This window comes from Hoplias malabaricus, chromosome 13 (genome assembly GCF_029633855.1).
Source record: "Hoplias malabaricus isolate fHopMal1 chromosome 13, fHopMal1.hap1, whole genome shotgun sequence".
In the NCBI taxonomy this organism is placed as follows: Eukaryota; Metazoa; Chordata; class Actinopteri; order Characiformes; family Erythrinidae; genus Hoplias; species Hoplias malabaricus.
This window is the reverse complement of record NC_089812.1, coordinates 4,432,707-4,457,856: the sequence shown is the minus strand read 5'-3', so window position 1 is coordinate 4,457,856 and position 25,150 is coordinate 4,432,707. Positions and strand designations below refer to the sequence as shown.

Sequence of the window (25,150 nt, the reverse complement as noted above, 5' to 3'; positions counted from 1 at the left end):
CTCTCTCTCTCTCTCTCTCTCTCTATTTCTCTCTCCCCCCCCCCTCTATTTCTCTCTCTCTCTCTCTCTCTCTCTCTCTCTCTCTCCCTCTATTTCTCTCTCCCCCCCCCTCTATTTCTCTCTCTCTCTCTCTCTCTCTCTCTCTCCCCCTCTATTTCTCTCTCTCTCTCTCTCTCTCCCTCTCTCTCTCTCTCTCTCTCTCTCGCTGTGGAGTTACTGCCCAGTGCTCTCTCAGAGAGATGCTCGCTCGTATCTCAGTTGTAAAGTCCTCCGCCACAGAAAGCTGAGGCTAGACGCTGGACCCCCGCTGGGAAAAATGACCTTCGGCTCCGTGGTCATCGCCGCTGGACTGTCCGGTTTACTGAGCTTCGCTTTTCTAGCTGTTGCTATCGGCACCGAATACTGGTACATTATAGAAGTGAATCCAGTTCACAACTCCACCGGGAAATACCAGAGTTCCCACTCAGGGCTGTGGATCATCTATGAAGGTACACGCAGCTTTATTAACAGTAACATTCCTTTTCTTTTCTTTTTACTGGTGATAATCAGTGCTGGAAGACGTGTTGTTCTGGGCACTAAGTTAATGCCAGTGATTTATTAACCCTTAAAGGCTTCAATAGAACTGTTTTCCTAAGGTACACACCACTCTCTTCATTATCCGTAAGACTCATTCACACTTGGAGGTTTGTTTATTTTATGGCACTGAGGCTTAATCTGTGACCTCCCTTTGTTTATTGAGCTGAGGGATGAATACATGCAGCTGCCAAAATAAGGTCTCTTTTGGAGCTTAAATGCTAGAAAATATTAGGGATTTGTTTAATCACTTCTACACTCTCAGAAAAACCCACAGTAGTGGTATCTTTTACTGTCGCTGCGGTGGTACCCTCACAGACTCATATTCAGTTCTTCTAGTTAGGGAACATGCATTGGTTTCATGTCTAGGACTTTTATTTTATTATTATTACACAGTGCTATAATGAAAATGCACAAATATCCCCCTCTCCTTCTGGAGAAGAGAATGTAACGTACCTCTAAGGAACACAACTGGACTCTAACACCACTGCTGTACCTTTTTAAAGGTGCGTTTACTCTGTTTTGCATCACAGCAATGTTCCTGTGGTTCCTCTTCTCTCTGTCTGTCCTCTGAAGAATAACTGAATGGTTATCTCCCTCACGTAGGTTGCGTAAAAGACACAGATCCACCCCTGCTGTGTTTGTCCTGTGTGAGTCTACATTCACACAGCATGTAAAAAGTGGCCCAAATTTCTGGCTCCTTTTATTATGCCCTGTATCCGACCTCAATCTGAATAGACCACGTTCCTAGAGTGACCCGCAGGTGCAGAAGAACAACGCTTTATATGACACAGTCATCCAGAGGTCAAGGTGTGTGTACCATCTCTCCACAGTCTTTACACGGTTCTAGAATCAAAGACTGCGAACGTCCCCATCTTCTTTTGGAAAAGAGAATGTAATGAACGTTTAGGAAACAAAACTGTTCATGAAAACCACTGCTGTACCTTTTAAAGGTGCATTAACACTGTTTGTGCCTTTAGTGACGATAGTATACTTCTACTGTGCCTTTATTTATGTCTGAAAGTGAATATCGATAAACCTTTTTTCCCCCTATATTCATTTCTATGTGAACAAAGGGGGGGGGCGGCACGATGGCGCGGCAGGTAGGTGTCGCAGTCACACAGCTCCAGGGACCTGGAGGTTGTGGGTTCGATTCCTGCTCCGGGTGACTGTCTGTGAGGAGTGTGGTGTGTTCTCTCTGTGTCTGCGTGGGTTTCCTCCGGGTGACTGTCTGTGAGGAGTGTGGTGTGTTCTCCCTGTGTCTGCGTGGGTTTCCTCCGGGTGACTGTCTGTGAGGAGTGTGGTGTGTTCTCCCTGTGTCTGTGTGGGTTTCCTCCGGGTGACTGTTTGTGAGGAGTGTGGTGTGTTCTCCCTGTGTCTGCGTGGGTTTCCTCCGGGTGACTGTCTGTGAGGAGTGTGGTGTGTTCTCCCTGTGTCTGCGTGGGTTTCCTCCGGGTGCTCCGGTTTCCTCCCACAGTCCAAAAACACACGTTGGTAGGTGGATTGGCGACTCAAAAGTGTCCGTAGGTGTGAGTGTGTGAGTGAATGTGTGTGTGTGTGTGTTGCCCTGTGAAGCACTGGCGCCCCCTCCAGGGTGTATTCCCGCCTTGTGCCCAATGATTCCAGGTAGGCTTTGGACCCACCGCGACCCTGAATTGGATAAGCGGTTAATGAATGAACATTCTCAGTGTAAAACAGATCCAGTAACTTGCCCAGTATACTTACAAAGCAGTGGTGAGATCATGTGTGTCCAAACATATGCACTAATCCATGGTGGAATGAAGAAACATGAAAAGTGTCCACTTGCCTTAGTTCATCAAAAGTAATGTCACTGAGTCCAAATGTGGCATTTAACATGGGACAGAGTCTTACACAGAAGTGTTCAAGACGTGTTCAAGAAACTGGAAATAAAAGCGTGTATTGCCACCAGTTCTGCTTGAAGACTCACATCTCAGGCATTTGCTGCAGACTGACATGATCCTCTCTGCAGCCCAAAAGAAAAACAAAACAAGCAAAAACAACATTAATAATATTAGAATTAATAATTCATTCATTCATTGTCTGTAACCCTTATCCAGTTCAGGGTCGCGGTGGGTCCAGAGCCTACCTGGAATCATTGGGCGCAAGGCGGGAATACACCCTGGAGGGGGCGCCAGTCCTTCACAGGGCAACACAGACACATTCACACCTACGGACACTTTTGAGTCACCAATCCACCTACCAACGTGTGTTTTTGGACTGTGGGAGGAAACCCACGCAGACACAGGGAGAACACACCACACTCCTCACAGACAGTCACCCGGAGGAAACCCACGCAGACACAGGGAGAACACACCACACTCCTCACAGACAGTCACCCGGAGCGGGAATCAAACCCACAACCTCCAGGTCCCTGGAGCTGTGTGACTGCGACACTAACCTGCTGCACCACCGTGCCGCCCAGAATTAATAATAATTAATTGCAGAGTTGCAGAGTGCTTCTCAAAACAAAAATAAAAATGAAAATACAAAACATTAAATAAATGAAACAAGAAAACATTAAATTGTTAACAAACTATGTTAAAATGAATTGTAAATAATAAACAAACAAGAGAGCAAGCCACGTTACAATAAAGACTTCATGAGCCACCTAAAACAATGAATAGACTGAGAAAATGAAGGAGACTGAAGGAGCTCAGTCTGTGCTGTCTCCAGCCCATAAACAAACTCCATTGTATCTTCTGAACCAGATTAACGGACCAATAGAACATACATAAATCAAGCACAGCTGCACAAGTTTGTCACTATGACAAAATCACCCGACCTGTCTCCAGTCTGCTGTGACAGCAATCACTCTCCATAAGGAATAAAATACCTAAATCCTCATAGTTAATAAAATCACTAATAATAAAAGATTTATTAAACAGTTATCAAAACATCTGAAGAAAGGGACTAGAATGGGTGAAATTGAAGTCACATTAGGTTATATAACTGTGACAGTGTTTAGCATCAGCAAATGCATACACTGTTTGAACATGAAATGGCTACACAGTCTACAAAAAGAGATTAACCCAAAGCCTTCTGTCATTAAATTAATGTACACTGAACTGCACAAGGGCGGCACGGTGGCGCATCAGGTAGGGTCGCAGTCACATAGCTCCAGGGACCTGGAAGTTGTGGGTTCGATTCCGGGTGATTGTCTGTGTCTGGTGTGTTCTCCCCGTGTCTGCGTGGGTTTCCTCCGGGTGACTGTGAGGAGTGTGGTGTGTTCTCCCTGTTTCTGCGTGGGTTTCCTCCGGGTGACTGTCTGTGAGGAGTGTGGTGTGTTCTCCCTGTGTCTGCGTGGGTTTCCTCCGGGTGACTGTCTGTGAGGAGTGTGGTGTGTTCTCCCTGTGTCTGCGTGGGTTTCCTCCGGGTGACTGTCTGTGAGGAGTTGGTGTGTTCTCCCTGTGTCTGCGTGGGTTTCCTCCAGGTGACTGTCTGTGAGGAGTTGGTGTGTTCTCCCTGTGTCTGCGTGGGTTTCCTCTGGTTGACTGTCTGTGAGGAGTTGGTGTGTTCTTTCTGTGTCTGCATGGGTTTCCTCTGGGTGACTGTCTGTGAGGAGTGTGGTGTGTTCTCTCTGTGTCTGCGTGGGTTTCCTCCGGTTGACTGTCTGTGAGGAGTTGGTGTGTTCTCTCTGTGTCTGCGTGGGTTTCCTCTGGGTGACTGTCTGTGAGGAGTTGGTGTGTTCTCCCTGTGTCTGCGTGGGTTTCCTCTGGGTGCTCTGGTTTCCTCCCTCAGTCCAAAAACACACGTTGGTAGGTGAATTTGCGACTCAAAGGTGTGAGTGAATGTGTGTGTTGCCCTGTGAAGGACTGGCGCCCCCTCCAGGGTGTATTCCCGCCTTGCGCCCAATGATTCCAGGTAGGCTCTGGACCCACCACGACCCTGAACTGGATAAGCGCTTACAGATAATGAATGAATGAATGAATAACTGTGAACAAAACATTTCCTTCATTTTAATCACAAACACGAGACACGAGAGTCAGCAAAACGAGCTTCATATTTCAGGCGGTTCACAGTCATGCAGCCGTCATAGATATGAGAAATGGGGAGTTTATAATGAATTACTGAGAATCTTTTTTATTATTATTGTGGCTGCAGGCAGGAAGAGAGTGGGGTGGAAATTTTAAATCTTATCCTGTGTAAGATTACAATATTTCAGTTGCTTAATACCAGTTGCTGTGACTTTTACATAAACGAGAGGCATGTGATACCAGTTGCTGTATATTTTAACACATATATTTGAAGAGAATGATCCACTTTGGGCCACTTTTCCCGTTGTGTTAGCGCAGACATAACGATGGTCGTGGAGGTTATAGGCAACACTGTTATACCTGAGATTTATAAACATGAGCCAGTGTGTTGGTGTTCTTAGAGAGAACTGAAACAGTGCTTCAATCCTGAAAAAAAGATGAAATTAAAAGCAGTGTCACATATAAGTGTTTGCCTTTATGTCGTTGATTAAAGAAAGGAAAGTGAAAAGGGATCAGTTCTTGTTTGTTTATCCTACATCTAGGCGTCATGGTGGAGCAGCAGGTAGTGTCTCTGTCACAGCTCCAGGGTCCTGGAGGTTGTGGGTTTGAGTCCCACTCCGGGTGACTGTCTGTGAGGAGTGTGGTGTGTTCTCCCTGTGTCTGCGTGGGTTTCCTCCGGGTGACTGTCTGTGAGGAGTGTGGTGTGTTCTCTCTGTGTCTGCGTGGGTTTCCTCCGGGTGACTGTCTGTGAGGAGTGTGGTGTGTTCTCCCTGTGCCTGCGTGGGTTTCCTCCGGGTGACTGTCTGTGAGGAGTGTGGTGTGTTCTCTCTGTGTCTGCGTGGGTTTCCTCCGGGTGACTGTCTGTGAGGAGTGTGGTGTGTTCTCCCTGTGTTTGCGTGGGTTTCTTCTGGGTGACTGTCTGTGAGAAGTGTGGTGTGTTCTCTCTGTGTCTGCGTGGGTTTCCTCCGGGTGACTGTCTGTGAGGAGTGTGGTGTGTTCTCCCTGTGTCTGCGTGGGTTTCCTCCGGGTGACTGTCTGTGAGGAGTGTGGTGTGTTCTCCCTGTGTCTGCGTGGGTTTCCTCCGGGTGACTGTCTGTGAGGAGTGTGGTGTGTTCTCCCTGTGTCTGCGTGGGTTTCCTCCGGGTGACTGTCTGTGAGGAGTGTGGTGTGTTCTCTCTGTGTCTGCGAGGGTTTCCTCCGGGTGACTGTCTGTGAGGAGTGTGGTGTGTTCTCTCTGTGTCTGCGTGGGTTTCCTCCGGGTGACTGTCTGTGAGGAGTGTGGTGTGTTCTCTCTGTGTCTGCGTGGGTTTCCTCCGGGTGACTGTCTGTGAGGAGTGTGGTGTGTTCTCCCTGTGTCTGCGTGGGTTTCCTCCGGGTGACTGTCTGTGAGGAGTGTGGTGTGTTCTCTCTGTGTCTGCGTGGGTTTCCTCCGGGTGACTGTCTGTGAGGAGTGTGGTGTGTTCTCCCTGTGTTTGCGTGGGTTTCCTCCGGGTGCTCCGGTTTCCTCTCACGCTCCAAAAACACACGTTGGTAGGTGGATTGGAGACTCAAAAGTGTCCATAGGTGTGAGTGAATGTGTGAGTGTGTGTAATTTATTAAAGTCATAACACATGAACACCACAGCTCAGTAAAGTCACAACAGGTTAGAGTCTGGTTTATAAGCGCTTGTTAGTGAGGAGATGAGGTCCAGGTGTGTGACGGGGAGGAGTCAGTTCTGCAGAAGCCGATCTTTGATTGGAGGAATGGCGTGACAGCATGGGGCTCTTTGAACCTGTGCAGGGCACAACAAAATCTAAAGACTATCCAGTTGTTTTGAAGTGAAACCTGTTGCTCAGTATCAGAAAGCTTTGTCTCGGTCTCAGGTCATCGGGCCTCTTACAGGATACTGACCCAAAAAAAACACAGCTCAAAGCACTCGAGTGGATAAGAAGAAAACAGTCTTTCCTGAAGTGGCCTGATCTGAATTCTGTCGAACGTCTGAGGAAAGACTTGAAGCCTGCAGTCTGTAGAGGACACGCTTTAAACCTGAGACAGCTGGAGCAGTTTGCTCAGGAAGAGTGGTGCAGTGCAGAACACTCACTGTGAGCTACAGTAACCTGCTTGTTTGCATTTATTGCTCCTAAATGTTGCACAGCCAAATATCAGATTAATTAGACCATTAATTATGCCATTTTATTAATTTAAATAATCTGCTGAATCAAAATTAAAAAGCCATTATTCCATTAAATGTGGAATTAAAAAATGCCAAGTATTTTCTCACTTTTAGATTGTTTCCAAGATGTATTTATTTATTTATTACTTTTTTAGTTTCATGGAAAGGTATCAACAAATTTGTCCTCTGTATCTGTGATTATCTTCCATCGCTTGCAGAGCTGGAAAGAGCAGGTTTAATTATATAAAGTACATTAAATTGCCTCTGTGTATGAAATGCGCAGTAGAAATAAACTTGTCTCGCCTCACGTGGCGGTGCTGAATGATGGGGTTTGCACTGATGGATGTCTTGGATGGTGCTAACAAAACACTCAGCATTTAGTGTTTAGCTGCTTTCTTATTACAGCTCACTCATGTTCCTGTAATTTCTCGTGTACCTCGTGCTGATTTCAGTTCCTTTGGTCCTGGTGCACCCCGGGGGCCGCTGTGGCCTGGAGCCATTGTTATTGAGTTTACCACAAATGCAGATCTCTGTACTTTTATGAACCTGTTCACTGTGTTTAGAAGGAATATGGTTTTAAGGAAAATGTCTCATCCACTATGAAACAAAATAAGGGTTTTTCAATTTACTATTAGCTCTGATCCCCTATGATATGGGGTTATGTTTATCTATTCCACACAGCCCCAGGGTGCTTGCAGTAACACAGGCATAATCTAAAATGGAAAAAAAGCGTGCTTCCACTGGGGTTGTAGTCTTCTTTTTCCTTAACCATGAATCTCAGTGATGCATTTGTACCGTTTTAGCCCCCGGTCCGAGGGATAACGAATCACACAGCTTTGTTTTTGTGCTCATGGTTGTCCTACACGGCAATGCAATTAGGCCAAATGGTTAAACAGAATGCAGTCTTGACCTATAACTACCCCCCCCCCATTTACAATAATAGAACAGCTGCTGTAATTGGTGAGCTATTCCGGACAGAGCAAATGTAATTTGCTGTCCACTGCAGCTGAGATTTTCTCTTCCGGGTTTATCACAAAGCTTCTTTACATTTCATATGTTCTAATTCATGTTTTTCCAGTGTGTATGAGCGTGTGTGTGTCCTATCCAGACATTCCTTGTCAAAGAAGAACATGTGAGGACTCATGAATTGTGCTAGCCTGTGTAACTGCTGTTTGTTTTCCCCATTGCATGCAGAAAGGAATGGGAGCTATCATGACATCTCCATCGATCTGAATATGACGGAGGCCTCTGAGCAGTACAAGCACCTTTCAAGTGAGTTTCTGAAAAGTCTCTGCATTCCATTTAACGAGAAAAATGAAGCCAAATTAAATCTTGTGAATGAGAGGCCGAAAGCTAGTTTCCTACTAGAGATGCTCCCGCTATTGTACACAGCCGAAAGGGTCATTAATATGACCGCAGTGGTCACTGCACTCTCTGCGATAAGCCCATTAGCGTAGGATAGGGATCCTCTTCAATATCTCAATGTCTTTCAAATCATAAGATCTAAGATGCGTGTATTACCTCGCAGCACGGTTGGGAGTGTTGGGTTTGGTACTGTAGGTAGCATTAAAACAATCCACAAAATGGGAGAAAGCCAAAAACAATGAGGGCTGCTGTTCTCTTAGATTTACTCAGTGTTTGTTGGATTTCACATAATAATTACATGGATATATGTCGATACATGCATTAATACTCTTCATTTCTGAAGGCATGAGTATGTGTTCTTATGCAGAAGGTACATTATGTTCACAGAATCCTTTCCTGAAAAAGTAATCACCAATAACCGTCAGCATGCACTGATTCTGTTTGGGGCAACAGATGAAGAGCCCCAATGCGTCCAATTCAAAAACACTGATTGGCTAAGGTTATGTTGCTATGTGCATACATTCTCTCAGCAACTGTTTTTAATTGGCTGTGCCCCTGTCATTGACCCTGCCCAGAGTGGCAAAAAAAAACTGCCTCAAAAAACAGCCAATGGAAACATCACCCAATTGCAACGTTAAAGAAAAGGAAGCTCCGTTTTCTCAATATATTTTAGAAATATTACACATTGTTTCATATCTGTAACATACTCATATCTCAGATAATTAGTTAATGCTTATACAAAAAGGTTTATTTTAAAGACATTATTTCAGGGCATATACTTTGTATACTTGTAATTAATAGCTGATTATCATTGGAAAGTGTGATCTCCAGGGGCAGGCGGTCAATAGAGCGCTCTAGTGTGCCACCCCTGAAGATCACACTTTCAAATGATAATCAGCTATTAATTACAAGGTATACAAAGTATATGCCCTGAAATAATGTCTTTAAAATAAACCTTTTTGTATAAGCATTAACTAATTATCTGAGATATGAGTATGTTACAGATATGAAACAATGTGTAATATTTCTAAAATATATTGAGAAAACGGAGCTTCCTTTTCTTTAACGTTGCAATTGGGTGATGTTTCCATTGGCTGTTTTTTGAGGCAGTTTTTTTTGCCACTCTGGGCAGGGTCAATGACAGGAGCACAGCCAATTAAAAGCAGTTGCTGAGAGAATGTATGCACATAGCAACATAACCTTAGCCAATCAGTGTTTTTGAATTGGACGCATTGGGGCGCTTCATCTGTTGCCCCAAACAGAATCAGTGCATGCTGACGGTTATTGGTGATTACTCAGGGCACAGGTTTCCAGCAGCTTCCAGATTCCAAAATGCATCTGAGAGGAAGACTTTGATGAAGAAATTACAGGTCAAAGAGATCAGTTCAGATACACACTCACACACTCACAGAGAGAGAGAGAGCCCAGTTTTTTTCTATGAATATAGATACAGTATGATCCAGCAATATACGCCACTCTAAAAATTCCTAACATTATCTAATATTATTAGTGTTTTTGCAAATATATCTGTATCTTTTTCTGAACTAATCAGTGATGCAGGAGTCATCCACACATCAGCCACAACATTCCCTGAGTTCCACCGACCATACAGGAGCACTTTGTAGTTCTACAATTATAGACTGTACTCTTTTTGTTGCTCTGTATACTTTACTTTCCCCCGTTTTCACCTGCTTTGTCTGATCCACTCGCAGCAGCACAGCACCACCCTGCAGCACTGGGAATGATCCACCATGTGCTGGCCATTGAAGAACAGGGTGAAAGGAGGCAAACTGTGTATAGAGAGCAGCAGATGGACTCCACTGTGTAACTGTAGAGTTGCAAAGTGCTCCTGTGCACAGTGAAGCTGAGAGAATGGAGTGAGTGCAGAAACAAGGAGGTGATCTGTGTATAATGTAATGTACCTTTATATGTGAGGACATTAGAAATGCAATTTATGATTATTTTAATAACAATTAATCTGCTGATTAAACATGACAGATATTCACAGAGCTTTTCTGTCCTGCAGTATGTGTAAAATTGTCTTGAGATGGTTGTTGAAAATGACGAATTGGCTCCCAACAGGTGCAGCTAGAGTATTGTTCAGCAGCCGCCACTGGTGATTTCTGACGTTTTCTACACAGAACTATTCTTATAATTCTATAATGACAGGTATTAAATACTCCTACCTTTGTGCCTTTCTCTCTAGACCTGCACAAAGTCATTGTGATTTTGCTTCCCGTCAGCCTGGTGGCGCTGGTGTTTGGAGGGATCTTTGGGCTAGTGGCTTCCTTGGCTCGCAGTTATGCTCTCCTCACTGGCGAGGCTGTGTATTTCTTCATCTGCAGTAAGTGGGCCTGGGAATGGAAATGCTCAGCAAACCGTAGTTTCTTTTTGGGAAAGCCTCTAGGATAAATGTTCTGGGTTAGAAAAAGATGCTGAAAAATGGCTCAGAATTCAAGGCATGCTTTTCTACTCACTGGAAGGGCTGTGTATTTCCTTGTCTGCTGTAATTGTGTCTGGGCGTAGACACGCGTTTTGAGAGAAGATGCAGAGCAATGCATAGATTTAAGGCACACTTTTAGGTTAACATTAAGAAAGTACTTGCACATTTAAGCTTTTTGTCTGTCTGCATGTCTATGTTACACATACACTGAATCTGTATTAGTGAGTGCACACACATACAGGACATGTGACTTACTAAACAAGCCCTAGAGTACACTTTTCATTTATTCATTCATTCATTGTCTGTAACCCTTATCCAGTTCAATGCAGCGGTGGGACCGGAGCCTACCCAGAATCACTGGGCGCAAGGCGGGAAAACACCCTGCAGGGGGCGCCAGTCCTTCACAGGGCGACACACACTCACATTCACTCACACAATCACACCTACGGACACTTTTGAGTCTCCAATCCACTTACCAACGTGTGTTTTCGGACTGTGGGAGGAAACCGGAGCACCCGGAGGAAACCCACGCAGACACGGGGAGAACACACCACACTCCTCACAGACAGTCACCCGGAGGAAACCCACGCAGACACAGGGAGAACACACCACACTCCTCACAGACAGTCACCCGGAGGAAACCCACGCAGACACAGGGAGAACACACCACACTCCTCACAGACAGTCACCCGGAGGAAACCCATGCAGACACAGGGAGAACACACCACACTCCTCACAGACAGTCACCCGGAGGAAACCCACGCAGACACAGGGAGAACACACCACACTCCTCATAGACAGTCACCCAGAGGAAACCCACGCAGACACAGGGAGAACACACCACACTCCTCACAGACAATCACCCGGAGGAAACCCACGCAGACACAGAGAGAACACACCACACTCCTCACAGACAGTCACCCGGAGGAAACCCACGCAGACACAGGGAGAACACACCACACTCCTCACAGACAATCACCCGGAGGAAACCCACGCAGACACAGAGAGAACACACCACACTCCTCACAGACAGTCACCCGGAGGAAACCCACGCAGACACAGGGAGAACACACCACACTCCTCACAGACAATCACCCGGAGGAAACCCACGCAGACACAGAGAGAACACACCACACTCCTCACAGACAATCACCCGGAGGAAACCCACGCAGACACAGGGAGAACAGACCACACTCATCACAGACAGTCACCCGGAGGAAACCCTAAATATTTATAATGTGGTGTACATTAACATGTGAAACGGCTAAATTCACACTCTCAGGTCTTTGTTTACTCTTCGCCCTGACACTTTCAGTGTTTGACAACAAAAAGAGGTCACTGTTGCCATTTCTCTCTGTGTTACAAATGATTATTAATGACCTTTAGGGTGTTTACAACCTAATTAATAATCAAAGATTTCTAAATCTTTAAAAGTTTAGTCTCATTTTAAAGACGTACCAAACAAACAAACAATTAAAGAAAATTAAAACAATAAACATTAAAGTATACCATTAAACAAATATATTCAAGAGATGCAGATGAAAGTGGTCAAAGGAGAAGAATGAATGTGTGACTAAGGGCAGGGTCTGAACAGAATAAAAATGCAGAATGAGCTCAGACCTCAAGCGTTTCAGAGAAAGCATTAATGTAGTAATCATCATATAATTCACTTGTAAAAGGAAAATATTCAGTTTGACTTCGACATGTTTATGTGAAATAATACATTATTTAGTGATGGTTTTACGGATGGAAAAATGTTATGAAATTGTGTTGATTTATTTAAAACAGAAGGGCCTCTGTATAATTTCATAAATGAGTTCTGCTGTTTGCACATCATCATCATAATCATCGTCATCATCGTCATCTTCTTTTCCGCTTTTCCATTTCAGGGTCGTGGTGGTCGCAATAATTAATAAATTATTTTTAATGACTACATGACTGTAATTAATAATTGATCATCCAATCACACACAAATATGGAAATGTACTTTTTCTTTTTGATTAATAATTAATAATGTATACCATATGATTTAGGAGTTTAGCACATGATCATTTTCCTCATACTGTGCTCATTCCAACCTGCGAGCTTAATTTTATTCTGTCTGAGGAAAATAGGTTTGCTGTTTTCATTCATTTATTGTCTGTAACCCTTATCCACTTCAGGGTCGCGGTGGGTCCAGAGCCTACCTGGAATCATTGGGCGCAAGGCGGGAACACACCCTGGAGGGGGTGCCAGTCCTTCACAGGGCAACACACACTCACACAATCACTCACACACTCACACCTACGGTCACTTTTTGAGTCGCCAATCCATCTACCAACGTGTGTTTTTTGGACTGTGGGAGGTAACCGGAGCACCCGGAGGAAACCCACGCAGACACAGAGAGAACACACCACACTCCTCACAGACAGTCACCCGGAGGAAACCCACGCAGACACAGAGAGAACACACCACACTCCTCACAGACAGTCACCCGGAGGAAACCCACGCAGACACAGAGAGAACACACCACACTCCTCACAGACAGTCACCCGGAGGAAACCCACGCAGACACAGGGAGAACACACCACACTCCTCACAGACAGTCACCTGGAGGAAACCCACGCAGACACAGGGAGAACACACCACACTCCTCACAGACAGTCACCCAGAGCGGGAATCGAACCCACAACCTCCAGGCTCCTGGAGCTGTGTGACTGCGACACTACCTGCTAGGTTTGCTGTTTGTTCATGTCGATTTTTTCAATGCAGAGAACCTCTTGGAACTGGTTTTAACTCCTTCACGTCCTCCCTCATGATTAGGACATGCTCGAAATGGACATGGGTGAAAGACACGAAGAATTCTGTCCCCTCCTCAGCACTTATCTCAGACACAAGTGTCCGGTGTACGTTTGTCAAGAGATTTTCCAGTTGGTTCAGTTTGCTTGCATTTTCAGAAAGCAGAAAATGCTAAACACTTCCGAGACTGAACTTTAGAGGGAACGGAAAAATGTCTTTGAATAACAAAACTAAAGTATCGAATTTGGTGCGCAGTCATCCCCCAAGGAGGCTGTTAAATGGGGCTCTTTAATGCTAAGAAGTATCCTTGGACATATAAGGGACAATTAGTGTCTGTGGTAGTCAGATCTCCTGGGAAATCAGAGCAAGGGCTGGTGAAATGTTGCAGTTTGTTTGGATTTATTGTGTGTTGAGCCTATGGGCAAGAACTAGGCTTTCTCTAAATCCCTCTCATGGATCCATCCTATATGTTGGGAGCAAGAGTGTGTGAAGATTGTGAACCCAAAGGTTTCCCATGCCCCGGGGGAATGCTGTGGCATTGTGTTATTAGTTTCCCGCTCTAAAGTATGAGATCCCCACACTTTTTAGAGTGAAGTGTCCCTTCAGGTGAAGTTCATGTTGTAATTTGACCGCTTGCATGACTTGTTTTATTACATAAAGTCTATTTTGAATAGCCACAATTTAAAGCTGCCCTGTGGTTTGGTTTAGCTTCTGCGTGCCTGAAGACTATTAGCACTCTGACTTCATGGTAAACCATTTTATTTATGCCATAAAAATGACCAAAATATAAGGACACGTGTTCATCCAGAATTTCTTATGCTAATAGGGTTAATAGCTTAGGAAGTCTTTGCCCAAGCTGCAAAGGAACATTGCTGTGAGTTGAGGAATGATAGCATAAGTGCTACTTCATTCATTCATTCATTCATTTATTATCTGTAACCCTTTTCCAGTTCAGGGTCGCGGTGGGTCCAGAGCCTACCTGGAATCATTGGGTGCAAGGCGGGAACACACCCTGCAGGGGGCGCCAGTCCTTCACAGGGCAACACACACACACACAATCACTCCCACACTCCCACCTACGGACAGTCGCCAATCCACCTGCAAAATGTGTTTTTGGACTGTGGGAGGAAACCGGAGCACCCGGAGGAAACCCACGCGGACACAGGGAGAACACATAAGTGCTACTTAAGTCAGCTAATTATCACAACCAGTCCAACTCAACACAAATAGATTGGACAATGCTTCGTCTCCCTAGAGAACACAGTTCCGCTGCTTTGCCGTTGTTGTGAAGTGTTACTTGGCCTTAGACGCTGGGACCGTTTGCGCGTGTAATTTAATTACATGCTTTTTTTTTTTTACATTCCCACTGTTGAAATGCCAGAATGCACCTCTCTGAGAAACGCTAGTCAGCTGAGGCTTTTCTAATGACAGCGTATTAATCCCACCATCACTGGTCATTTATGTACAGCTTCATAACCAGCTCCTCCTGACTTCACTTCACATATACCACCTAGATGATGTCTGTCTGTTGTTAACCGTTACATTAACATGGGCTTGTGCTGTTATTTTCTAAAGAGCTGTTGTTGAGCGCAGACTCAGACTCTGAGTCAGTCTGGAAATCTTACACTGCTGTATCACAAAAGGGCCCATTGTGTTTTACTCGCTGAAAGAGCTGAAGGATGGCGTGATTGTGATTGTTAGAGAGAGTGAGAGAGAGAGACTGCATGGCATCTGAAGGCCAGAGCGTTGTGATGAGTTGTGTTAGGTCATTTATCGCGTTTCCCGTCTGGAGAAGCCATTTTGAGTGGTCAAATAACCCTGGCTGGAGCATTTCTTTCTTCATTCTTTATGAAGGCTAGCTTCTTGCAGACGTTATTTGACACAAAGTCTCCATTGTAAAACACAAATGTCAGATGGCGTTGTTGTACCTGCTGTTGTTGAAATGTCGTTGATGCAAAAAAAAAAAAGAAAAATAAAAACCCAGGAGTGGGAATAAAGACACTACATTTCTTTAAAAGTCTAAAAACAGCCCCCAGACTATGGCCTGCTCAAACTTAAAAGCAATCTTAGAAGAATATGTGGAGCTACCTCTCACAGCAAAACAAATTCTTCCCTGTTTTGTGTTCATCTAGAAGCTCTGTGTCTTTTAACGTGGCATGGAGCCCTTCAGTATGGAGTCAAATGTAATGTGTACGCGGTTGAAGTGTCACTTGTCTGTACGTTTTTATTCACTGTTGGGGTTACCACAAAAACCCATTTATAAATTGATTTGTTTAGTTTTGCAGCATTTTTGGTTTGTGTTTACTTTCATGGAGTTCAGTTCCACCTTAAGTAATCTGTAGCAGTAAATGTAAGTCAACATCACCCACCTATGGCGCATAAAAGGAGCAAAATCATCAACTCTTTTCATGCTTTTCAATGTTCTTCTCTGCCGTTCAAACGCCTCCAGATGCCCGCAACGCACAGATGAAAAGCTTTAGACATTTTGATCCAAGACCCTTAGTATTCTTTCCCCATTTAAAGAGCTAGGCCTGTGTATAAATACCACTATAGCTTTTTCAGAGATTTATATAAAAAAGGTGATTAACATCATGAACACATCCTTTAAATGGAGACTTCAACAAGGTTCAAAAATGTCTCTATTAATGCATCTTTCACTAAATTTGCTATGTCACATTTTACAGTAGTGCCACAATAGTTTTAGTGTGATTAGCAAGAAAAATGTGTTCTGAGTACATCTAGGAGAAATAATAAAATCGTAAAATAACTAAATTAAGGTGGTAATTTAACTAATTTAAAGAAGTAAAAAAATAACTAATCTAAGGTGGATTTTTTATTGATATATTTATTATTTAGTGTATGCTGTTTACATTTCTGGGCGGCACGGTGGTGCAGCAGGTAGTGTCGCAGTCACACAGCTCCAGGGGCCTGGAGGTTGTGGGTTCCCACTCCGGGTGACTGTCTGTGAGGAGTGTGGTGTGTTCTCTCTGTGTCTGTGTGGGTTTCCTCCGGGTGACTGTCTGTGAGGAGTGTGGTGTGTTCTCTCTGTGTCTGTGTGGGTTTCCTCCGGGTGACTGTCTGTGATTAGTGTGGTGTGTTCTCTCTGTGTCTGTGTGGGTTTCCTCCGGGTGACTGTCTGTGAGGAGTGTGGTGTGTTCTCTCTGTGTCTGTGTGGGTTTCCTCCGGGTGACTGTCTGTGAGGAGTGTGGTGTGTTCTCTCTGTGTCTGTGTGGGTTTCCTCCGGGTGACTGTCTGTGATTAGTGTGGTGTGTTCTCTCTGTGTCTGCGTGGGTTTCCTCCGGGTGACTGTCTGTGATTAGTGTGGTGTGTTCTCTCTGTGTCTGCGTGGGTTTCCTCCGGGTGACTGTCTGTGAGGAGTGTGGTGTGTTCTCCCTGTGTCTGCGTGGGTTTACTCCGGGTGCTCCGGTTTCCTTCCATGCTCCGAAAACACACGTTGGTAGGTGGATTGGCGAATCAAAAAAAAAAAAGGTGTGTCCGTAGGTGTGAGAGTGTGAATGTGTGTGTTGCCCTGTGAAGGACTGGCGCCCCCTCCAGGGTGTATTCCCGCTTTGCGCCCAATGATTCCAGGTAGGCTCTGGACCCACCGTGACCCTGAACTGGATAAGGGTTACAGATAATGAATGAATGAATGGATAATTCATTATTTGCTAAAATATCGAAGCAAATAATGGATAGAGAAATGTCATTTTCAGTATTAACCTATTGAAAGTTAGTCATAATAACGTTAAGTGAAAGAAATGTTCTCGTTAGAGTTAAAGCTAAAGTAGGACACCAATAATATGCATTGCTTTGGAGAAATATTATAATAAAATGTATTTAGAACCTATGTTATGTAATTCGCATTATGCCTTTTTCTATGTTATATGAGTAATGACGCTAATGAGGAAGAGTTTTCGTGTTACTGTTGTATAGTGATTGTGTGGTAATTACCCATTCACTTATGATTGTGATATTGTCGCATAAAATGTCAAAAATATGCGACTATGTCATGAATTGCAGTCTCCTATATATGTGACTATATCACGAGTGAGTGTGAGGCGGGGTTGTCTGAGAATACGTCATAACACGGTGAGCATCATAACTGCAGTTGTAGGCCAGAATGCCCATTTAAGGTAGAAGTTACAACCAAGGTGCCCATTTTTTAGCTATTTTTAGCAACTATAGCTGGCAGAAATGAAAGCCTCAAATAATAAGCCAGCCATTACGGGTTGAAGCTGTGTGTATGAGGTGTGAATGAGCTGGTTTTCCTCTCAGACTTCCTTAATCAAACCAAACTCCCCTGATAACCAACACATTCTGGTGCTAATTAGTTGTAAATGTAGAATGAATGTGAACGGAGCAGATCTTTAATCAGCATCTGTTCTCGAATCTGTGACTGGTTTCTAACGTGTAATATTCTGCATGAGGCCTGTCATGAGCTTGTTGTGTGGCTTTAGATGCTTCTTTAATCAACCTTCTCTGTTTCCCGCAAGAACGAGAAAACGCCGCATGAAAGCGTACTATCACGGTGTCCAACAGCACGGCATGGATTTTCTTCAGGCCTTAATTTGACCACAAAACAACCTCGCTCGATGCATATAGACCCCCCACATTCAGCTTGTTGTGTCTCAAGGTCCTTTGCAGGAGCGTTCTGTTATGTCTAAAGGAGGTTTTGACTAGCTGCTGTTTACAGTGACTCAGAACAGCTTCGCAGTTGTTTACTGTTGATGGAGAAGTACACAGTGTTAAGTACGGACTGATTAACTGCTCAGCACACAGCTCTACAATCCTTTTTTATGTAAATAGCAGCATGTGAGGGATGGTGATAAACCAGTCTGATTCACTTCATCGGCTCAACTTTTTCTGGCCTTAAGCCAATTGGATATTCACGTTCAATACAGTCTCTTAGCGGTGGATGCTCTTCACTGGAAGCATGTTATTTCCAAAATGTGAGGAACATCAAAAACGCTTTGTGTTTTTATTAATGGTGGATAATAAAAAGCCCTATATGAAATACAATTTTTTTTAAAGCCATGGTTGTTTCACTGTAGAGTACTGCATTAGAATAAAAGCTATTTTTCTGCATCAGCATCAAATCATTACTTGTCTTTACCATCAACTTCATGTCAGTTAAAATGTACAATTAAATAAGATTAGACTAATTTGGTTCAATATGAAATGTATAATAAGCACAGCACAGCAAATGTAAGATATCGAGAGGTGGAACTATTACAGCTTCATCAGGTTTCATCAAGCACCTTTAAAAACATCACACGACAGAGATTTAGTGGAAGGCAAAGAAACACAGGATGAGTCAAACCTGCAAACACTGACAGATGTGTTTCACAAACACAAAAACCTCCCAAGGATGAACTGGGCGTGTAACCTGAAGGTTGCTAGTTCAATCCCCAGAGCCGGCAGGTCATGACTGAAGTGCCCTTGAGCAAGGCTCCTAACCCCCAACTGCTCCCCGGGCGCCGTGGCTAGGGCCCCCTAGTGTTCACTAGTGTAAATATGTGTTTCACTGCACGGATTGGGTTAGATGCAGAGAACAATAAAGTGATTCTAATTCTAATTCAACAAAAATAAGAGGACGTGTATTAATTCTGATCTAACTCCTGGAACAAAGGGGCAATTTGCGAAACTAAAAAAATATATTTCTAAAATTGTTTTGCCTGAGGGCGGCACGGTGGTGCAGTAGGTTGTGTCGCAGTCACACAGCTCCAGGGGCCTAGAGGTTGTGGGTTCGATTTCCACTCCGGGTGACTGTCTGTGAGGACTGTGGTGTGTTCTCCCTGTGTCTGTGTGGGTTTCCTCCGGGTGACTGTCTGTGAGGAGTGTGGTGTGTTCTCCCTGTGTCTGTGTGGGTTTCCTCCGGGTGACTGTCTGTGAGGAGTGTGGTGTGTTCTCCCTGTGTCCGCGTGGGTTTCCTCTGGGTGCTCCGGTTTCCTCCCACAGTCCAAAAAACACACGTTGGTAGGTGGATTGGCGACTCAAAAGTGTCTGTAGGTGTGAATGTGTATGTGTGTTGCCCTGTGAAGGACTGGCGCCCCCTCCAGGGTGTATTCCCGCCCTGCACCCAATGATTCAAGGTAGGCTCTGGACCCACTGCGACCCTGAACTGGATAAGGGTTACAGATAATGAATGAATGAATGAATGAACATTGTGTACTAAGCAATATATTTATAGTAATGAAATCACCAAATACATGAACCATATATGTGTTTCCACAGCTTACTTAAGCAGCAATTGCATATTCTTTTTCATGAAAATGAACCTTTCTGCTCTGCAGTTACTGTGACGTTTAAAAGTGCAGTGACTTTAAAAGTGGTGGCAGCAAGGGTAGGAAACCGAAGCTGAATGACTTCCCAGAACTGGAGTGGGCTGTAAGAGTGAGGGATGGTTCGCCCTGTCAGTTATGCTTGCTTTCCAGCCAGAGCTCTTATGCTGCTAGCTCCTGGTTTATCATACTCTTCCAGAATGTCATGAAACAGACTCATCAAGCCTCTCCTGCTTGTGCCTCTGTCATCACTCTACGTCTGAAATAGCTGGCAGTTCAGAAAAGTGATGAACCAACATCATTTCCTCCAGTTCTGCCCACTGTGGTGCTGTAGGGTTGAGGGCATATCATGCTCAGCAACACAGGTGTAAACTGTTTGCTTCTCTGGTGGTAAAGGCTCTCAGCAAGTGCTTATCTGAACGTCTTGATGGAGGCATTTGAGACTTGTCCTGAATAACAATGAAATGAGAAATGTTTAAAGTGCAGCTGGATTTCTCCCACTCGAAATGGAATTAGTCTAAGTTGTGACAGTAGTCCTTCATGTATCACAGGCTGGAGGTTTCTGTGTTGTCCAGAGGTGTCCACGAGTTACTGCCATTGTCAGGAACAATTGGTGAGATTTTCCACTCATCTAACAGCGACCAGATTCGTGCTGCTAGTGTACGATTTAAAATGTGCCTTTAAAATATGTCACTGATTTCCGAAAAGTATAGTTAACCACAATCACCCAGTGCACTGTTAAACCTAAGAGTTATGAGCGCACATCCAAGCTCTTAAATATTCAACAGCTCAGGCAAAACATTCTCTCATTCATTCATTATCTGTAACCCTTATCCAGTTCAGGGTCACGGTGGGTCCAGAGCCTACCTGGAATAATTGAGCACAAGGCGGGAATACACCCTGGAGGGGGCGCCAGTCCTTCACAGGGCAACACAGACACACACACATTCACTCACACACTCACACCTACGGACACTTTTAAGTTGCCAATCCACCTACCAACGTGTGTTTTTGGACTGTGGGAGGAAACCGGAGCACCCGGAGGAAACCCACGCATACACAGAGAGAACACACCACACTCCTCACAGACAGTCACCCGGAGGAAACCCACGCATACACAGAGAGAACACACCACACTCCTCACAGACAGTCACCCGGAGGAAACCCACGCATACACAGAGAGAACACACCACACTCCTCACAGACAGTCACCCGGAGGAAACCCACGCATACACAGAGAGAACACACCACACTCCTCACAGTCACCCGGAGGAAACCCACGCAGACACAGGGAGAACACACCACACTCCTCACAGACAGTCACCCGGAGGAAACCCACGCAGACACAGGGAGAACACACCACACTCCTCACAGACAGTCACCCGGAGGAAACCCACGCAGACACAGGGAGAACACACCACACTCCTCACAGACAGTCACCCGGAGGAAACCCACGCAGACACAGGGAGAACACACCACACTCCTCACAGACAGTCACCCGGAGGAAACCCACGCAGACACAGGGAGAACACACCACACTCCTCACAGACAGTCACCCGGAGGAAACCCACGCAGACACAGGGAGAACACACCACACTCCTCACAGACAGTCACCCGGAGGAAACCCACGCAGACACAGGGAGAACACACCACACTCCTCACAGACAGTCACCCGGAGGAAACCCACGCAGACACAGGGAGAACACACCACACTCCTCACAGACAATCACCCGGAGCAAACCCACGCAGACACAGGGAGAACAAATCAGTCAACTCCAAGAGTTTCAATTACAGACGCTCAAAGAATCAAACATTTGGGAGTCGACTCCTTTTCACTAGCTCTGTTTACATTGAGTGCTCTTGCTCTGACCTGAGACTCTGCACATAGACTCTGAAAATAACTGGATATTTCAGAGCGATATGTCGCAGTGCTGTGAGGAAGAAGGATGGCTTATTAAAGTAGAAACAGAGTGTCGACTCAGCCCACTTTAGACCAGAATCACCCTGAAGGAAAACCTTCGTTTTTCCATAAATCTCTGACACATTTTGCAGAGTGTAAAATGATTTCAGAGTGGGGTTTTAGAGATGGAATTATTATTTTGCTTTAGACACAGTGTGTTTTACAGAATTCAAGGAACTAAAGCTGGAATATCATTGTGAATATAGTGTCATTTTATTGTTCTTTGAAGACCCATTTTGTAACGCTTTGGCTGTAAACACTGTGAACTTTATAATACGTTTCTGTTGTGTTTACATGCGCCTATTTTTAAACAGGTAAAAGACGTTTCCATAGTGAAAGTCAGATGGAGGTTTGTTTTGTAGCTCAGGGAAAGAGAGGGGGGTCTTTCTCTCTTATTTGATGTATGGATTAAAGGAGATGTGTGCACATACACAACAATCTGGCTCTTATGTTTGATCTTTAATATTTGATCTTCTCTTAATGAAATCAAACAACTGGGCCATTAGGGAGGATCTCATGTCATGTCTCTCTCATTGTCTCTCACTCCCTGAATATCTCTCTCTCTCTCTCTCTCTCTCTCTCTCTCTCTCTGTGTGTGTCTCTCTGTCTCTCTCTCTCTCTGTGTCTGTCTCTCTCTCTCTGTCTCTGTCTCTGTCTCTCTCTCTCTCTGTGTGTGTCTGTCTCTGTCTCTCTCTCTCTCTCTCTCTCTCTCTGCCTCTCTCTCTCTCTCTCTCTCTCTGCCTCTCTCTCTCTCTCTCTGTGTCTGTCTCTGTCTCTCTCTGTCTCTCTCTCTCTCTCTCTCTCTGTGTGTCTGTCTCTGTCTCTCTCTCTCTCTCTCTGCCTCTCTCTCTCTCTCTCTCTCTGCCTCTCTCTGTCTCTGTCTCTCTCTCTCTCTCTCTGCCTCTCTCTCTCTCTCTCTCTCTCTCTCTCTCTCTCTCTCTCTCATTCATGAAGGTGACTACAATAAAATATCCCCATCAACCCTTGACTTGTTACTGATGTCTGCTGTGTCATAAATCCACGTAAAAGCACCTGTTTGTGGTTTGACAGAAGTATTTAAGAGCTAAAGAATGAGAGGACGTTGAGCTAAAAGAATTGAAAACCTTTTATCGCTGTGCCATATTACGTCCAACAGAGGCTTAAACGCCTCCCCGTTCCTTTAAAAGCTCACATCAGCTGGAGAAGTGTGCTTTATATTCAGGCCCTTTAATCACCCTTTAGTGTGAACATATGCCTACCACTAAGTTATTAGAATTTCTTTTGTGTATGGAAGTGAAAACCTGTTTTATTTGACTCTTAAATTACTAGTATTAGATATAATTCACTCATTCATTCTCTGTAACCCTTATCCAGTTCAGGGTCGTGGTGGGTCCGGAGCCTACCTGGTATCACTGGGTGCAAGGCAGGAACACAACCTGGAGGGGGCGTCAGTTCTTCACAGGGTGACACACACTCACACCTACAGACACTTTTGAGTCTCCAATCCACCTACTAACGTGTGTTTTTGAAGCGTGGGAGGAAACTGGAGCACCCAGAGGAAACCCACGCAGACACAGGGAGAACACACCACACTCCTCACAGACAGTCACCCGGCGGAAACCCACGCAGACACAGGGAGAACACACTACACTCCTCACAGACAGTCACCCAGAGGAAACCCATGCAGACACAGGGAGAACACACCACACTCCTCACAGACAGTCACCCGGAGGAAACCCACGCAGACACAGGGAGAACACACCACACTCCTCACAGACAGTCACCCAGAGGAAACCCACGCAGACACAGGGAGAACACACCACACTCCTCACAGACAGTCACCCAGAGGAAACCCACGCAGACACAGGGAGAACACACCACACTTTTGTTTCTGAAGCATGCAGTAAACACATCTCAACAGCACCATGTCCTTTCAGACCCATAGTTTGTGTAATTCTTCTTACTGTGGAAGGAGCATTTTATGAAGCTCCAGCTGTAACACTATGGAAACTATAATCATTTCTGGAAATATGTAGGTACTGGTGTGTTGTCAAAGCAAGGTTCTGAAGCCTTTACATTCTCTCCGCAGGCTTCTTCACGCTCTCTGGCATGTGCATCTACGTCAGCTACTCGGAGCATGCTATGGATTTGCTGCAGAGGGAGATGGGCACTGAGCTGCCCGCCCATGTGCATGTGTCCTACGGCTGGTCCCTGGCCATGGCTTGTCTCTCCTACTGCCTGGAACTGGCCACCAGTTTTCTGCTCATGCTGGCCGCACGACTCGCCTACCGCAAGCGCCACCACGAGTCCACCGTGACTCTCTCCATGACATAGAGTCCTCAAAAGCATACGACCACTGGACCAAGGGCTTATGAGCACACATTTTGCATCATTTTCCAGCCTGACTTTTACGGTTGTTTTGAGCTCTTTGAAGAACCCGGGAAGCTGAGACGAAGCCGCTGAATTCATTTGCTGTGGATTCATTATTAAAGAGGACTGCCCAGTGGAAGACTGATGAAAATTTGTCCCATTACTCAAGCTCCAGGATGGATATCCTCAGGGCTACCTCCAACAGAATTTAATGATGTTGTTAGTTTATTTTTGAGGTCTGCTGCTGAAGGACTCTAGCTATGCCTTATGAGAGAGTCTTCTGAGTAGGAGGAAAACAATTGTATCTGAATCCAGATCAAGCGAAGCAATGAATTAATTGCTGGGATTAATCCCACATTATAACGGAACTAGGCACTTTGTTTTGTCATAAACAATGCTAGCTTGTCTGTTTCTGCTGATTAGCACTCATTTGTTCTTTCACTCTGAGCAATGAAGTCAAACGCTGTTCTGCTGCAACACCATCTCTTCACAGCTCATAATAATTCTAAAACCCTTATTAAGAACCCAAATTCTGATTAGCGAGGCTTGCGGATGTATTGTTCCACCCCTGTTAATAGGATGATGTCACTAATTAGGGTGTAATTATGCAGGCAGCCAATTAACAGTGGAGCATACGAAGAGCCAGCGTAGCCGTGTGCTTTGTCAGGGCTGTTGCTACAAGGGTGGTGTTGGTGCTCCATCATCGTGACTCATGCTATGTTCTTGAAATAAATTCTTGTGCTTTTTTTCCAGGCTTTTTCCAACAGCTGCTCATAAGAACTGGAGGCTTTAGTGTACATCTGCAGCTGTTGTTGTGAGTACCTTGCATCACTGTATCACATAGGGTTCTTGTCATGAGGGAATTATCTCTTATGCCTTCAGAAATATTCTTTTGTTATCTGTATCTGTCTGTGCCACACTTGTGTGTTAATTTAAATTCTGTGTAGAAGGAGGCAACTCGAGTGCGATCAACCTTTTAGCATGAACATGAAAAACCGTACTGAAGATGTGTAAAATAGTTCTCGAGATGTTTGTATTGTATACGTCCCATTACGTTCAGTACTTGAGTGGAACGTAGTTTGCTTCCCTCAGCTGTTTACAGTGTTTGCACATCCATCGACTGTCATTAAACATCATTTTCAGCATCGCAGACCTGTAGTCAAAGGGTTAATCCCATTTGTGTTATGAGTGTTATCTTGCCCCTGGAACTGACCCAATAAACATTTAGCTGTTGATTCAACGTTGAAATAACGT

The 25,150-nt window shown here is 44.8% G+C and overlaps 1 protein-coding gene across 1 annotated transcript; it reads left to right on the top strand.

Annotated features, from left to right (window-relative positions):
- Window positions 1–316: 316 nt before the first annotated feature.
- Window positions 317–25,150, top strand: LOC136665403 (transmembrane protein 235). Its single transcript, XM_066643016.1, has 4 exons — window positions 317–488; window positions 7,915–7,992; window positions 10,292–10,429; window positions 23,616–25,150. Exons 1-4 carry the CDS (start codon window positions 317–319, stop codon window positions 23,858–23,860), a joined length of 633 nt encoding a protein of 210 aa, XP_066499113.1. The 3' UTR covers window positions 23,861–25,150.